Raw genomic sequence first — 17,531 nt, 5'->3', positions numbered from 1 at the left:
TTATACACATTTAATTGACACAGGGAAAAGCTTTGTGTGCTTTGTATCATTACATTTCTGTCAGCAATAGGTAACATAAAGACCCCACATTTAGAATTTAGAATCTGCATATAAACATTAATAAACTGTTCATAATGCTGTATGCATATATAATGTCAATATTAATGTCAATGCAAGCTCATAATTGCCATTTGTCTCTTCTCTGAAATATATTCAGTGTTTTTTTAACCTTCCATTATAGAACACAGTATACCCACAGACTAGACTCCATGATTTTACCAGGTATTTAAATTGCTCTAAGAAAAGCTCTCCTGTTATAGTTTCAATGAAATGTCATCCCCAAGAATTTGTGCAATTACTGTGGAATACTTTGGGCTCTGCAGTCCCACTGGCCTGATCACAATGTACAAAGGATCAGATGGGTAATGTTTGGAGGGCTTCTCCCTCTATTCTTGTACATATTACTTATTGTAAAGAATGTTGAACCTTCACTGCACCATGTGAATAAACTTCAACTTGTTCAACACAACTTCCATAAAGTGAAGGCTCCCTGTGGTTCGTGTGTGTGTGTGATGTGATGGAAGGAGATGGTTGAACTTGTCAATGTGTCAACATAGTAACATTAAACAAACTTAAAACAAACTGTTCCAGATGTAAACAAATGTAAGTGTAACAACAATAATAAACTGATTATCAATTTATTTAGATAAAAGTTGAAAATATTAATATTCTCCAATATTATCCTACATGAGTCCGAGTAAAGTTTTTAAGGGAAAAGCAGGATCAGATTCCCACAGCTGAGTAAAAGTTCACTCCACTCCAGTAGACCTAAAGAATTCCAAATATATCTAGGTTCAGAGTTTTGTTGTGGTTTATGATGGTGTGATAATCCAAGAAGCCAGACCGATGACAGACATGTTCACTTTAACAGGGTCGTCTGGTCTGGTCGAGGTCAAAGGGCTTCAGCTTTCCAGGGACTACATCTGACATCTGATACTGAATGTTATATCTTATATATTTCCTTGTATTTACTTGACATGAACAGTATATTTAAAAGAGGAATGGAATTCCTAATGGGTTTTACCCAAAAAACTCATCATAACAGCATCTGAAAACTGATGTAGGTGTTATAATGTTTTGATTTTAGTTGGATTACTTTGACTGTTTTGTCTTTTTCTTACTTTATCCTTCTATATTGTAATCCCCATACATTTTAACAGTTTAGAAAAGATCCCTAGAATAATTCAAATAATCACTTTCACTCTCGATATTTCCTGGCGTCAGGTTGCCTCTCCACTTCTCTAACAGTCAGGCAGTCGGGGTGCCGTCATGTCATCTCCCCTCTGTGCTGCTCAAAGTCAATGGCTGAATCCCAGACAGCTTCACAGACGAGGTCGAGTTGACGGCCGCCGTTGACAAGTCGACTGTCAGACGTCTTTGACCCCAGTTGTTCCTTTATTTTAGTGGCTCTACAGACTCTGCCTGTATACGAAGGCCCGAACAAAAGTGTCTTGATTTATTTTGTGGAGGGCTGGTGGGGGGGCAGTAAATTCTAAAACTGTCGTTTACAGCTCTATTGTCCGATGTGGAATCCGCAGTCAACAGGTGATTCGATTTGTGTCTCCAGGTTTTTCAAAGAAGGGACACTTGTGTTGTCTCTGGGGTGCGCGTGTATTTTTAAACCCTTTCTTTAAATGGTCTTGTTGAACTGTACGTCCTGACAGATGAACTGAAGCTTGACCTTCCCTTTAAGTCAAGTGTCTGCTCCCCATCCACCACAAGAGGGGATCATGTTATATGGTGGGTGGTAGTTTGCATTCTTTCCTTGTTGAAAGATGACACTGAACTGTCAAAGACGAGGTGAGGGCATCGGGAGATAAGTACCCGGGACTTTGCACGCAGCAAAACAGGCCTATATATTCAATAAAATATTTGTTACTTGATCTCTGATACTCCCAGCTGTGCTTATTTGGAAGAAATACAAATATAGCCATCTCCTCAGCAATGAACTTAGGGCTCAGCTATTTGACACTGCTTCAAGTCTTATTGTGGAACAACCTTTGATATAAAACACTGGCTCCCTTTGTGGTCTCAAGCCTCCTGTTTGACAAAAGGGCAAAGTTCCTCGCAGGTCTTAGATGTGAGTTCAGTATTCATATATAATTAAAACTACTTCATAAATAGATCTACTGATACATTTATCAATTTCATACCATTGTTTTTTAGATTTGTTTGATACTGTTGTGATTATATGCCCCGTCAAATTAAAGTCATAATATAAGGTAGAATAGAAATACAGAATGGGTATCAGGATGTATGATACAGTATTTAAAGCAGTAAAAAGTCATTAAGATGTTAACTGAACCTTTGAGTGGGGAGTGGAAACAGGTATTAAGTTGTGTCAGAGTTATCTTGTATATTACAACATCAATAAACTCTATATTGTGATAGGGTACATTTTGTCAGCTGGGACTGGATCCAGGAGGTCAGAAGTATAGTTAATTGATGGTTTGATAGATATACAGCTTAAAGACAATTGTTTAACTTCAATAACCAGACTGGAAATATTGGGGTTGGCTAATGAAGCTATTTTAATACTTGACGAATCTAGATACTGCATCATAGTCCTGCAATTGTCTTCTGACGCTCTGATGCTATAGAGTAGACTGCATGTGGATTGACTTGCAGAACTGACTAAAATGCACTGATACCATTTAAAATAATAAAGACGGAGTTTTTTAAGTACATGAAAGATTTGGAGAAGTAAAAGAGCTGTCCTATGATATAAATTATGAGGGGGATCAGGCGGTGGTAACCAATCTAACTTCACACTAAATGAAAACTCTCAACCGGCAAAAAAGACAATAATTGTTGTTGGTTTTCTAAATTCAAATACCTTTTCACACGAATTTGATCACAGCGACTTTGTCTACTTACTAGTTGGTATAATTGGTCAGACATGACATATTAATACTGATGATCATGATAATTAATCAACTATTATCTAAAGTATGCCACTTGACATTATTCCCCCAAAGTTCAACCCAAAGCTATGCCCCTGGAACTCGACAACTAAAACTCTGCCTACTATACTAAAAAACATTGTATTAAAGGAACAAAATATAGTATACTATACAAGTACTACACTGTACTATGGGTTTCAGTGAAACATGAATACTAGCTGTACATTGAAAAAGCATATATTACGTATTCTGAAAAGATTGAACAAACTAATTCCTAAAGAATGTTAACTAACAGTGAAGTGACCTTAGTGATAACAATGCATGTGCTGAAGCACGCGCAGCATTATAAGTGTGTTCCGTGGTAGATCTATTTTCATCCCAACTTGACATGGTGTGAGGAGTGTGTGTGTGTGTGTGTGTGTTTGTGTGGGTGTGTGTGTGTGTGTGTGAGAGAAGCAGAAAGAAAAAGTGTCAAGTCACACGACTGTCTGTAACATTATCACCACACGCAAAGATTTACACTTGTTGTAACCTGGAGGACTTTTACATGATAACAAGCAACTGTTGACTACGACATGACTTGAGGTGCACAGCCCACACAAGGACAAACAATACACTCGAGATCCCATCTGACCTCCACTGCTGCTAATAGATTTAAGATGTATGTTCTGATGACAAAACATTTCTGATTAGTTATATGGTGTATTCAAATTGTTGATTGAGAATTTTGGCTTTGATTAATGGAACGCCACTGTTGTACAATTAATATATAGAAAATGTTATCTTCACCACATCATGTTTTCCCCCATTTCCGTTTGTTTGTTTATCTGTTTGTTTGTTTGTTTGTTTGTTGTGTCAATCTTGAGCCTTGGGCCTTGAAGGAGATATGAGCTGCATTTAGTGCCATTCTTGTTTTTTTATTGGATTATAATGTTTTAAATTATTCCGATTTTATTTAATTTCTATTCACCATTGTTAAGACCCCACCTAGCTTGCAAGAATAAAGTTAAACTGTTTTACCAGCGCTGGATTGAGACCTTACTAAAAGTTATGAGTCATAAACTTTTTTATGTCTTCCCGCACTCCCATGTTGCTTACGACAGCAAAAACAGTTGTGAGTACTTTTGAATAAAATTGAGTAGACGTAAAAAATTGTTAATTGCTTGCTGGTTTATTTCTTGTCACACTCAACAAAAATCATATTGTATGATTCCTCGTGCTGAGTCTCATCAGGACTGGTGCTCATTCTTCAGACTCCTTTCCCTATAAAATCAATACAAAGAGACAAGGAGAAGTTAGCATTTAAGTATACGTGTAATCACAGCTGAATGAATGGAATTAAAAAACACTTTACCCTGACAAGTTCCCGACTCTTGGTCCTCAGCTTGTTGACCTGAGACTCTGCGATGTCAGCTCGCTCCTGAGCCTCCTCCATCTCATGCTGAACCTTCCTGTACCTGGACAGGTGGGTGTTGGCCTGCTCCTCCTAAAGACGACAAAGATCAGGTTTAGTCACATCTTGAAGACAATAACAAGACAAAGAAACTGCTGCATCCTGTTGACGGTGGTGCTTGTTTGTGAGAAACATTTCACACTCACAGATTCCTCCGACTGCCTCTTGTAGGATTTCACTTTGAGCTGCAGCTTGTCCACCAGATCCTGAAGGCGGGCAATGTTCTTCTTGTCCTCCTCAGTCTGTAGGCAGTACACATTGTACATGTCAACCTCTCACAGAGCAAACAGTGTATTCCCATGCTTCTTCCACATTGAAGTCATTTCAGAAACAGTGACAGAAGCCCAACCACACATGCTCCAAACCATGATATAACAGAATATGTTTACTTTCACTGCTTGTGAACTTTCTTCCTTCAGTGCTGCTCTGTGAGTGCACAGTCAATAGTTCCTCCTCCTTACAATTCTGTCATAGTGAAAATGTGTCTATGAATGTGCTATGTGTAGCTTACAAATGGCAGCACTCTACTGCATGAAAATGGTGTTTATTTTTAGCTGTGGTGTATTCTATATCACAACAGGAGCGTCAACAACATGATGGGGATTCATGCCCTCTAGGGGTTTAAAAAAACAATTTACATCCACTTTCTCCTCTTCAGAGCAACAAATTAAAGAACCTCCAGGAAAATAATGGATAACCTCTCAGTTTAATTAAATGTTCATGTACACTATAAAACACTGTATGTTTTGACTTTACCTGGTAAGACAGCTCCTTCACCCTGCGCTCATATTTGCGGACGCCTTTCACTGCTTCAGCTCCACGCCTTTGCTCCGCCTCCACTTCAGACTCCAGCTCTCGCACCTTGAAAAACAAGATTTCCAGATTTCATCAATATACAAACAGAAATGTCACTATGCAACTGTAGTGAGCTCCTTGAGTAAAAAACAAGATGAGGAATCTTCCAGTATAAATGAACAGATGGTGCTGACTTTCAGTTTTTTGGAAATGTTCACAACCTTGTAGAATAAACCTTATTCCCATGTATAAAAAGGGCAACATGTTCCGGATCCTTCCTCAGAGGTGACTGTAAAGACTGAATGTCAGCGGTGTAACTTCTTTTCAAAACTCAGTGATTCAGAGCAGAAAAACAAACAAGCCCTTTTTACGTGGCACTTACCCTGGCCTCTAATTTCTGGAGCTGCTTCTTGCCGCCCTTCAGGGCCAGATTCTCGGCCTCGTCAAGACGGTGCTGCAGGTCCTTCACTGTCACCTCCAGGTTCTTCTTCATCCTCTCCAAATGAGAGCTGGTGTCCTGCTCCTTCTTCAACTCTTCAGCCATCATGGCCGCCTGATTGAGAAACGGCCAATGAGAACAATGATCAGGAACAATGAGGCCTAATACAACGAAATCAGTGATATCAGCTTGTAAACTGTAGATACCAACTTCCTAAAAAAAGCTTGTAGCAGCCTAACAACAATACCTTCAAGCTCACTGCTTCTATGGTTTTGGAACTAATCCTTGCTGACAACAGGTAGAATGCATGTATAATTTTCTGTACTGTTGAAACATCTCCTAAAATATTATCGATGGGACGGTTTTCCCTAACAAACCTGATACATTCTACTTAATTCAGAAATCATTGTTTCATTTAACTGTTTTTAATTCAGAACCCGCTGCTCCATATTAACCACTGGAATGTCTGAAGCACATAGCATGTGTAAATGTATAAGCACCTGGGTTTTGAATGAATTAGTAACTGAATATTAGAACAGAGCTCACATCAGTGATGGCCTTCTTGGCCTTTTCTTCAGCATTTCTTGCTTCTTGAACAGAATCCTCCACTTCACCCTGGACCTGGACCAGGTCGGCCTCCAGCTTCCTTTTAGTGTTAATGAGATTCGTGTTCTAAAAGGAAACATCCACAGTGGGTAGAGTTCAGTTTTCTTAATATTGGCAAACAAAAACATTTTAGCTGTACCTGTGAAACACAATTATTACCTGAGAGTGCAGCAGTCCCACGCGCTCGCTGGCATCAATCAGCTCCTGTTCAGCCACTTTACGGCTCCTGTCTGTCTGCTCCAGTGCAACTCTGAGCTCCTCGATCTCAGCCAGCATCAGGTTGTTCCTGCGCTCCACCATGGCCACCTGCTCCTTCATTTCGTCATGGCCTCTGATCGCTTCATCAAGGTGCAGTAGTGCATCCTAAATAAATCATAAAAACACATTTACAATGCAGGTGAAATAAAGTGAGCTTCACTTACAGTCTTCTTTGACCCTCCACCATACCTTGAGCTGCCCCTGCACGTTTCTCAGCTGTTTCTGGGCTTCAGCTGCCTGGCGGTTGGCATGGCTCAGCTGAACCTCCATCTCATTCAGGTCTCCCTCCATCTTCTTCTTGACCCTCATGGCATCGTTCCTGCTCCTGATCTCAGCATCCAGCGTGCTCTGCATGGTCTCCATCACTCGCTGGCTGTTCCTCTTGATCTGCTCGATCTCCTCGTCCTTCTCAGCAAGTTTCCTGTCAATTTCATTTTTCACCTGGGTGAGCTCCAGCTGGACACGCATGATCTTGGATTCTTCGTGCTCCAGGGTAGCCTGTAGAGTTAAATATGAGAGTTTACAGAATGTAGGTACTGCATTTTGGCTGCAACTTGTTGATCATGAAGTTTGTAAATTACTTGGTTTTCTTCTCTGTGTTTTTTATATCATGTTATTTACCTCTGCCTCCTCCAGAGCAGTTTGGATTTCTGCTTTTTCAGACTCTGCTAACTTTTTACCCTTTTCCAGTTCATGAATAGTTTTTCCGGATTCACCGAGACATTCAGACAAATCAGTGATTTCCTCTGTTGAAAGGAATACAAATAAAAAATCAGAAATATCGATATTATGACTTTTAATTTGTCCATAAAGTTTAATGTTGTAATTTGAGTATTTTTTTTCAATTGGTAAACCTCATTTTAACAAAATGATTGACTTTCCCTTCAATTTCCACTTACTACAGTTTGTTCCCTTACTACTTAAGATGTTTCAAGTTATAATTATTAATTATAATTTTTCACATTTTCAAACTATATCATCAATGGTTAATGATCTTTATTAATATAGCATTAATCTAGTTTTGATGCCTACTCAAAGCGTTTCACAGTACAGTTTTACTATTCACACATTACTCACACTCTGGGCACACCTAAAGTATTATGGACATAGAATGGAGGAGCCGAGGAATCTAATCACAGACCTTCTGGTTTGTGGATGAGACGCTCTACCTTCTAAGCCAAAGCCGGCCATTTACAAGCAGACAAAATTCATCATCTTACGTTGCAGGTTCTTGTTCTCCCTCTTCAGAGTCTCCAGGTGATCCAGAGCTTCTTCGTAGGAGTTTTTCATCTTGAATATCTCGGTGCTCAAAGCACGAGCCTCCTTCAGAGATCCCTCCAGCTCCGCCTGGCTCTCCTCATACTTCTGCTTCCACTCTGCAAGAACCTGACAGCAGAAGAAACAGGTGAGTGTTTTTGTCACTGCATAAATTAAGGATGTTTACACACTGAAAACAGTCTAACCTTGTCAAAGTTCCTCTGCTTCTTGTCGAGTGTAGAAGCCAGAGCGTTGGCTCTCTCCACATCGATCATCAGGTCCTCCACCTCAGCGTGCAGTCTCTGTTTTGTCTTTTCCAGAGAGGCACATTTAGCATTCACAGCCTCGATGCATTCCTCCGCATCCTGAAGACGCTGAGCAAGCTTTTTCCTGTAAGAATAGATGGTTAATGGGTTTATGAAAACTTGTGGATACATGTGGGAACAAGTGTGACTTCAGGACTGTCCATTACTTGGACTCCTCCAGCTCCTCAGTGCGCTGAATGGCATCAGTCTCGTATTTGCTTCTCCACTGAGCCACCTCGCTGTTGGCCTTGGACATCCCTCGCTGCAGCTCACACTTGGCCTCCTGCTCCTCTTCATACTGCTCTCTGAGGAGGTCGCAGTCATGACGGGATGACTGCACAGCATGAGCCAGGGCGTTCTTGGCCTAATAATGACAAAACAAATTTACAGCATTGATCTTTACATCTTGCCTTAATAAAAAATAAATCTGTGTGGTAGTGTGCAGTAGCTACCTTAACTTCTTCCTCAAGGTGCCTTTTGAGCTCCTCAATCTGATGAATATAAGCCTGTTTGCCTCTCGTAAACTGAGAAACGAGAGATTCCTTTTCCTCCAACTGACGTCCAACTTCACCTGATTGGAGTCAAGCAGAATTAATTTGTTCAGCATCGTAAAGAGATATGTGTTACACTATGCATCAGTGTTTTCTGAATCGTTGCATGTCTGTTATTTAACTTTAATCCCAGACGTCGCACTCACCGTTTTCAGTCAAAAGCCGTGATTTCTGAACATTCACATCATTTAACTGACGCATGTGTTCTTCATCCCTGGTCTTTAATTCACTTAGTTGATCCTCAAGAGAACGGCACATTTTCTCCAAGTTGCCCTGCAGACACAAATCAACAATACATGGTGAAGCCAACCAGGGTCACACTGATTCTACTGGTTATAAAACAGAATTTGCGCTGATTGTTTTTATCAAAACAAAACATAAAAAATTTGTCAATTTTACTTTAGATTTGGCAATCGATTCCATGTTGCTGCTGAGGTCGTCGATCTCCATCTTGAATTCACTTTTCTCTTTCTCCAGCTTCTGTTTGACTCTCTGGAGGTTATCGATCTGCTCTCCCAGCTCCGCCGTGCTGTCAGCCTGCTTCTTGCGCAGAGCTGCAGCCGTGGCCTCGTGCTGTAGGGTGGACTCTTCGAGATCACGACGCAGCTTCAGGAACTCGGCCTCGCGCTTCTTGTTCATATCGATCTGAACAGACGTTGCTCCTCCGGCCTCTTCCAGCCTCTCGCTGATCTCTTCAAGTTCCCTGGAGAGATCAGACCTCTGCTTCTCCACCTTGGCCCGAGCAGCTCTCTCAGCCTCGATCTCCTCCTCCAGCTCCTCAATACGAGCCTAATATTTTCAAAAACACAGATGAACACAACCACATTCTAATATCCTTTCCACAAGTCAAACACATCTGGGCCATCTGACGTCAGTGCAGTCAGTGTTAGAAGCTATTGAAAAACTGTGTCAACCTGAAGTTCTTTAATCTTCTTCTGAAGCTGAACAGAAAGTGATTGTTCATCCTCAATCTTGCTCAGAAGCTGGCTTGTTTCAAAGTCCTTCCTGTGAAGATAAACATTTCATAAACATTGGGAAAAAAAATATTAAACAAATTGTACAACATGGAAATTAGATTTCTACCGACTCTGATCATGATTTGCTGTTAATCGTAAAAACATTGATATAATCAGTTTTCATAATGAAGTAGTATCCTTTAAATTTGTAGAAGAGCATCTAAAAAGTACTCTGAGTTTGTGCTTTTTGATGAAAGGAGAATTTTACTATTGCTTCAGTACCTCCAGACAAACCTAGTTGGGTCAAACACGACTTCACTGTTTACATGACTGCTATTTCACTCACTTCTTTATTTTCTCGTCAGCCTGCTGCTTGTCGTTCTCCAGATCCATGACGGTTTCCTGGGCCAGCTTGAGATCTCCCTCAAGCTTCCTTTTGGCTCGTTCAAGGTCCATACGAAGCTTCTTTTCTTGCTCCAGAGAACCTTCAAGCTGTTTTAACCGAGAAGGGGTGTTAATTCTTATTTATTTTTCATGAAGACTGAAATCCCAGTTTGTTATTATATCTCACATCGTCCACTTGCTGCTCCAGCTTCACTTTAGCCTTTGTCAGAGTGTTGACTTTGTCTTCCTCTGCCTGCAGATCATCCAGGGTCTGCTGATGAGCCTCCTGGAGGGCTTTCTTCTCTTTTGACAACTTTACAATGGTCTCATCTTGAGAAGTCATTTCCTCCACCAGGTTTTTAACCTAAAGGGTTTTAATACATTTTTAATATTTGATCAAAGTACACAGCATCTAAAATGTTCATTGTTTAATAAACAAAAGTTATGACCATCACCTTGTTCTCAGTGGCATGTTTCTCCTTTTCCACCTTGGCCAGCGTGAGCTCCAAGTCGTCAATGTCTTTCTTCAGCTCGGAGCATTCGTCCTCCAGCTTCCTCTTCTTTGCAGTCAACTCACCATTCATTTCCTCCTCATCCTCCAGTCTCTCAGACGTCTCTTTGACTTTGGCCTCAAGCTGGATCTTTGATTTAATGAGCACCTCACACCTTTCCTCAGCATCTGTGAGGGTGTCACCTTCCTATATTTACATGGATATACAGCAAAATAATATAAAGTTAATTATAAAAACCAAAATATTAGAAGTAGGACGTTTCTTCTATCCATTTAACGTACAGACTGAATTTGTAGCTGCAGATCATTCTTCTCCTGCAGCAGTGAAACCATCTTCTCTTCCAGCTCCTTCTTCTTGGCCAGAGCCTTCGCTAGCTCCTCTTTGGTCTTTTCAAAGTCCTCTTTCATTTGGGCCATCTCTTTCTCACTCTCTGCACTCTTCAGCAGAGGCTTGATTCTGAAGTACAGCTTCATCCATGGCCAGGTTTTGACGTTCATGAATGAGCGGATGTTGTACTGAACAGAGTAAATGGCCTCCCTGGGAATAAAAACGATAGAAAACACGTGTACATTCCATAAAAATTCAGTAAATTACTTTTATTTAAAATACTAACCATAAAATGAAAGTTGTAATACGTAAATTTTGTATATAATTTAAATTGCTTAATGGTCTTGAATGTTACATATCAAAATATAAAAAGTACTTATCATACCCATTTTATTTCTCAACTTCAGTATTTCAATTTCAAGTAAAGAAAATTTCAAACTAAAAGATTTTGGTTAGAGAATGTGTCTAAATTATAAATTTTCTTCGTTTTTCTGCAGTTCTACTGGATCAGACTCCTCCGTCTCCCTGGATCTCATTAGGATGTCAGACTTTTCCTCCACTGCTACAGCACAGACTCTTGTTAAGCAAAGTATAAAATATTTGCCAGGAGCGACCAACTTTCAAGCAACCCTACATATCCCCAAATACCAGACTCTATAACAGCAAGCCTGTCCAGGAGTAACAGCATTCACAATTTCCCTTCACAGGAGCACCTAACATCACCTGCACAATACAACCACATCCAGTATCTCCATCCCCCTTCATAGTCTCAAGGCTTTCACTCATTCAGGCCCTGCCACACAAATGCAGATATTTGGACTTCAAATCCACCACGGTGAAAGAAAGTCTGCAAGAAGTCAATGTGGACACAGTTAAGAATAAATGTGAGTCCAAGGTAAAGTCATGAACGCACCTTCTCGCCATCATCTTGACAAACTCTTTCCTCATGAGGTAAGCTCTGCAGAGAGCCTGAGTCATTGTGACCAGCTCCACCAGTTTCTCATCTCTCATTTCCTCTAGAGTTCCCAGAAGACCAGCTTTGAAGAACACCTGAAGGTCCACAATTGCGGAATTCAATTTCGTACATTTATTTGTCAGGAATTGATGATTGCTGAATAGTCTTTTCAAAAATGTCAGTTTCATACTCTACCTTTGTGTGTCCAAACTTGTACTGAGACTGGTCAACATCAATGGAGCCCAACAGTTTCTCTGAGGCCTTCTTGTTATCAATAAACTGACCCTCAGGGATGACACTGGCGTTCAGAACTTTGTATCTACAAAGATACATTTTATTCATTTAAAAGGCACTGGTTTGAGGACGAAGACTTTTCAATGTCTGCAAAGATGATGTATCTGTTACCTCTGTTTGAAGTCACCATATTGGATTCTGCTGGGGAAACCTTTCCTGCAGATCCTGATTCCTTCCAGCACACCGTTGCACCTGAGCTGATGGATGACCAGGAAGTTCTCCATAAGACCTTAGACAGTAACAGGGACACGGACATGAAGTTACACTGGTGAGAGAGTAATCCTGGTTTAATGTGCCATCTGTCATCACCCTGCAGACAGAGGAGCTAATCGCACAGTAGGTGAATTAATGATGGAGTTGTGGATATGTCCTGTCTCATCTGAGCAGTTCTGAGACCTGAATGGTGTTCGTGAAACCTTTTGTTAGTCGTAGGACCTACCTGGTGTTTTTGATTCATTGGGGATCAAACAGCGCACAAAATGTGGGTGAGTGCTTCTTAAGTTGGTCATCAGCTTCCCCAAGTTCTCCTGGTGACAGACAGAACATTCATAGTAAGGGTGCTGAACAAATGAGTTATACGTTGACATTTCGATGTACAAAGGCTTCGATTACAGCATATATCTGAACTAACGTATATCAAAACAGAAATATATGTTTTTTTGTGGGGCTTATCAGTACCATTAGAGGTTATTCATCATTTATATATATTTTTGAAATTTTTCATTTTGCCTGCTCCTCTCACAGTTTGTTCCATCCAGCGATGGAACCTAAAGCACCAATCTTATGTCAATCTAATCAATACAACACCATAAATGTCCTGTTACAATTATATATCTCTTTGGTGGACAAAGTCCCCAATGTACAAAAGTTATTTTTCTTGTGTAGATCTTAGAGTTAGAATATCTGATTATTAACAACCCTGTGAGGTGATCCCACAATATTTATGCAAGTATTGAAACATTTAGTATAAAACATAAATGTATAAATATGAGAACTTACCCTGAAGAGAGCTGACACTGTCTGGAAGGAGCCACCCTTCTTCTTGCCACCACCCTTCTTTCCACCTTTAGCATCTGCAAAAAGCATTTCCAGTTTTATTTTCAATTTGCACTTCCATCATTCTTTATCTATGACAAGTAAAATGCACACTTGACGTGTAGTATCTTTAATATAAAAAAAATGTACTACCATCTGCGCCGTGTGATACGTAGAGTAGAGCCAGCAGTTTGACTGAAGACTTCTGGTAGAGCTGAACCACTGAGTCGTTCAGGGGGTCTTTGTTCTTGTCCAACCAGCCAGTGATGTTGTAATCGACATTGCCAGCATAGTGCATCAGAGAGAAGTGGGCCTCAGCTTTGCCTTTGGCAGGTTTTGGTTTCTGGAAGGGGGCGCTTTTACCAAGATGCTGGTCGTACAGTTTGTTCTTGAAGGTTATGTCTGACGCCTTGGGGAACATGCACTCCTCTTCAAGGATGGAGAAGATGCCCATTGGCTGTAATGAAGAAATTAATATTTGAAACAAAAACCTTCTGACAGTTTTCTATATTTGTGAACATAAAGCAGGTTCCTCACCTTCTCAATAAGTTCAATGCAGGCGGCCAGATCCATACCAAAGTCAATGAACTCCCATTCAATTCCCTCTTTCTTGTACTCTTCTTGCTCCAGGACAAACATGTGGTGGTTGAAAAACTGTTGCAGTTTTTCATTGGTGAAGTTGATGCACAGCTGCTCCAAGCTGTTGTACTGGAAACAAGGGAGAAGAAACAGGACCAAACTTTCACTGAGCTGGTTCACTATACATTATAAAGTTCAACGTGGAGTTTTACTTACATCAAAGATCTCAAACCCTGCAATGTCCAGGACGCCGATGAAAGAGTTTCTTGGCTGCTTGGTGTCCAGCATCTCATTGATTCTGACGACCATCCACAAGAACATTTTCTCATAGACAGACTTGGAGAGAGCCATGACGGAATTATGCACCTAAAGAATGAAAGAGTTGGAGTTCTTGTTGTGCAAGACATGTGGTATTTTGATTTTAATTAATGCATTTATGTCTGATACAAAAGTCAACAATTGATATCTTTATCTTAATTACCTGTGGCACAGTTTGTCCTTTAACCACCATTTCATTGCCAACCTTGACTCTTGGGTAACACAAGGCCTTGAGCATTTCAGCAGAATTCAGGCCCATAAGGTAACCGATTTTATCCCCCTCTGTTAAAAGCAGAAACCACAAAGAATAACCACATTACTAAGTTATGTGACATTCTACAATAAAAAAAACCCCAACACATCTTCATCCTGTACTGTACTGCTGGGCAGAGAGCTCAGCAGGTTATAGCTCAGATGTTCAAATCCTCCAGCTGCTCCAGGAGAATCCAGCATCAATATACAATAAATATATATAAAAAATAGAGGATATACAAACCTGACTGTATATGTTAAACTGGATCTCTGATTGAATGGAACACAGGGAACAGTTTCTTGTGGAAATAAAAAATGATTTAAGAGATTTAAACCATTATTTACCTTCATTGCCGTCTGGCTCAGCCTGCTCTTCACGCTGCTTCTGCTTGAATTTCATGTTCCCGTGATGCATCACAGCTCCAGTCAGCTTGAAAATGCCCAACTTCTCCTCTGCGGTGAAGCCCAGAATGTCGATGGCAGTCTGCAGAAAAAGACAAAAAGGTTTGAGTGTAACTTCTAAGCTTTTGGATTCTCTGATTCTGATTCAATGCGTCGACTCACATCAGTGGCGATGAATTCTTCAATGTCATCGATGCTCTTCACAGTGATTTCACCCTGACTGACCATGGGGTAGTCAAACGGGTTGGTGGTGATGAGGAGAGCCTCTGAAACACATTCATAGTATTTAAATATACCTGTGTATATATAACTGTGAACCATTTATAGCATATATTAATTCTCTGAAATGATATAATATATGGTTAAGTTACTCACCTATGAGCTCAGGTTTGTGACCCGTCATGAGCTGGTAGAAGATGTGGTAGCTCCTCTCAGCAGACAGCTGGAACGTCACTCGAGACTTCTCCAGCAGATCTGAAGAGACGAAGCAACAAGAAGGTTTAAAGTTTGTCCTTTAACAAAACCTTGGGTGTAACCATCGGCTGGAAACTTACATGTTTCGATATCAGCTGAAGCCAACTTTCCAGTTGTGCTAAAATGGATTCTGATGAATTTACCCTACAGAAGAAGGAAGTCAGTAGTGAGGGCATAGAAGTGACACTGCTAAACAGGCTATATTCATGATGTTTATGTTCTATCTTCACATTCTTTTCAATCTCAAACTGTCCTACCTTAAAATACAACATCAGAAAGGGAAAGATTTTAAGAGCAGACTCTTTTCTAAGGTAGCAGGATTCTGTAAAGTAAAACTTACGAAGCGGGATGAGTTGTCATTCCTCACAGTTTTGGCATTTCCATAAGCCTCCAGCAGGGGGTTCGCTGCGATGATTTGATCCTCCAGTGACCCCTAAAAATTGGGCATTTTTTTGTATTTTCTTGTATTAACTTTCTACATCATTCACGTGTTCAGTATATCGCTTCTTTACCTACCTGCATTTTTCCAGAAATATTGCCATCCTTCTTTCCTCCAGCCACTGCGATTGTCGCAAAGTACTGGATGACACGTTTGGTGTTGACGGTCTTTCCTGCACCGGATTCTCCACTATAATACAATGAATAAAAAAATGTATACAGCATGTATTATATCTGACGTATACTAACAAAGTATACGTCAGATATTAGCAAAACAGATACAATTAGTTGGAAGTTTGCTCTCTTCAGTGTTGACTTACGTAATCAGGATAGACTGATTCTCACGATCTGTTGAGAGAATAAAACAGTAAGACTGTTATATTTTTAGATCACAGCAGTCCCCAGTTCTACTATACGACAAACTTAACTTTTACCAGTGACACCCAAACATTATCAGAGTGTGTATAACTGTCAAGGACACAGAGGTGCTTAGAAAGGGATAAATACCTTGGAGCATGAACTGATAGGCGTTATCAGAGATGGAGAAGATGTGGGGTGGAGCCTCAATCCTCTTCTTTCCTCTGTATCCTGATACAACCACTGAGTCATACACTGGGAGCCACTTGTAGGGATTCACAGTGACGCAGAACAGCCCGGAGTAGGTCTGTTACAGTGTGAAAAGTTAAAGAATGATTCATCTGCAAATTAATCTTTATTTATATGCAAATGTTCGGGGTTGTTTTTTTTGGGATGCAGGGGTAGAAGATGTCCCATTGTGCAAATGGAAGAGTCATCAGAAAGCAAACCATTCAACCTCATCATCCAAAGTCTTGAACAAACCAACATCTCCATATACAGTGGACGGATGAGGTCTCTGGTTAAAATCACCGCAATCACAGGACAACAAGTTATTCTTTGATGTTCAAACTGCTCTTACGTAGATCATCCACGCTGCGTAACGCTCTTTGAGGTTATACAGCACCGAAGGCTCACTGAGGTGGGTCATCATGGCCATGTCCTCGATCTTATCATACTTCGGAGGGTTCATGGGGAAGATGTCATCCTCCTTTACAGTGAGAGTCTGCACAGACACAGAGGGACTTTGGTACTGACAGTGTTCAGCATCATTATGAAATAAAGGGGCGACACTATGGAGTCATTAGTTTAACTTGTATCCTGAAATCCACCTACCTTCCCACCCTTAATCTCCACTGTGGCTTTGCCTCCCTCCTTCTTCACCAGTTTCCCCTTCAAGTACATCTCAGCAGGCTCAGTCACGAAAAATGCAGTTTTAGCATCGAAGGGCGTGTTCTGAGCCTCTATCCTCTCCCTTTCGGGTTTGCGGAGGTAAATGCACGCCGGCCCAAAACAGGACAATTCCTGGTCCCCACTCATGGTGGCTCTGCAACATACAGTTAAAAAAAGTGATATTCAAAATGATTTTCTTTGTTTGCAACTAGAGATAAATCATTTAAAATTATATCATAAAAAATTACTTTATTTTACCCTTAAATGGTCAAGAGCTGCTGTTGCTGGGTGGATACTAAAAGAAAAATCAAATTCAAATTAGCAACAGAAAAATAACTACTTGATTTAAAGCAGAGAGCAGTGATGAAGTGGGATAGGCGACTCACCTTGTCTAACAGCCTATCAGTCCAGAGCTTCTGTGGAGCCTGGGAGAGCCTCTTTTATACTGAAATCTCTGCCCACCACAGAGGAGCAGCCCCTCCTGTTAAGGTCACTGAGCTTGACGAAGAAGAGTGGTATCAGATGGCTTCCCCAACTCATCGTCACAACAGGTGCCATCTTATCCTACATCACACAAGAACCAAGATTAAATTAAAGCCCAGATTAAAATTTAAATTCCTGACCGAAAACCAGCCAGTGGGTTTTTCACCCTGCATTTTCACACGTGCTGCTTTGTGCACAGCGGTTCAACTCGGAGGAATAATATAAATACTGCATATGGAGATTCTAT

At 40.6% G+C, this 17,531-nt stretch overlaps 1 protein-coding gene across 2 annotated transcripts; it reads right to left on the bottom strand.

Moving 5' to 3' along the window:
* Positions 1 to 4,115: 4,115 nt before the first annotated feature.
* LOC128454259 (myosin heavy chain, fast skeletal muscle) lies at positions 4,116 to 16,948 on the bottom strand. Of its 2 annotated transcripts, none has more exons than XM_053437610.1 (39): positions 16,745 to 16,948; positions 16,491 to 16,634; positions 16,061 to 16,217; positions 15,874 to 15,901; positions 15,632 to 15,743; positions 15,456 to 15,548; positions 15,196 to 15,259; positions 15,017 to 15,115; positions 14,804 to 14,907; positions 14,585 to 14,723; positions 14,151 to 14,269; positions 13,886 to 14,035; positions 13,628 to 13,798; positions 13,244 to 13,547; positions 13,055 to 13,128; positions 12,495 to 12,582; positions 12,167 to 12,284; positions 11,957 to 12,080; positions 11,720 to 11,856; positions 10,761 to 11,016; positions 10,423 to 10,665; positions 10,155 to 10,331; positions 9,930 to 10,075; positions 9,542 to 9,632; positions 9,027 to 9,416; positions 8,774 to 8,900; positions 8,529 to 8,647; positions 8,244 to 8,440; positions 7,978 to 8,161; positions 7,735 to 7,900; positions 7,136 to 7,260; positions 6,704 to 7,012; positions 6,416 to 6,619; positions 6,197 to 6,322; positions 5,594 to 5,764; positions 5,173 to 5,277; positions 4,563 to 4,658; positions 4,318 to 4,449; positions 4,116 to 4,226 (listed from the first exon to the last, which is right to left on the bottom strand). In XM_053437610.1, exons 1-39 carry the CDS (start codon positions 16,946 to 16,948, stop codon positions 4,206 to 4,208), a joined length of 5,814 nt encoding a protein of 1,937 aa, XP_053293585.1. In that variant the 3' UTR covers positions 4,116 to 4,205. The 2 variants fall into 2 exon arrangements, with proteins under 2 accessions (XP_053293585.1, XP_053293594.1); XM_053437619.1 differs by having other exon boundaries at positions 4,206 to 4,226; positions 4,324 to 4,449.
* Positions 16,949 to 17,531: the final 583 nt, after the last annotated feature.

This window comes from Pleuronectes platessa, chromosome 2 (genome assembly GCF_947347685.1).
Source record: "Pleuronectes platessa chromosome 2, fPlePla1.1, whole genome shotgun sequence".
Lineage (NCBI taxonomy): Eukaryota > Metazoa > Chordata > Actinopteri > Pleuronectiformes > Pleuronectidae > Pleuronectes > Pleuronectes platessa.
This window is presented reverse-complemented; position numbering and strand designations above follow the sequence as displayed.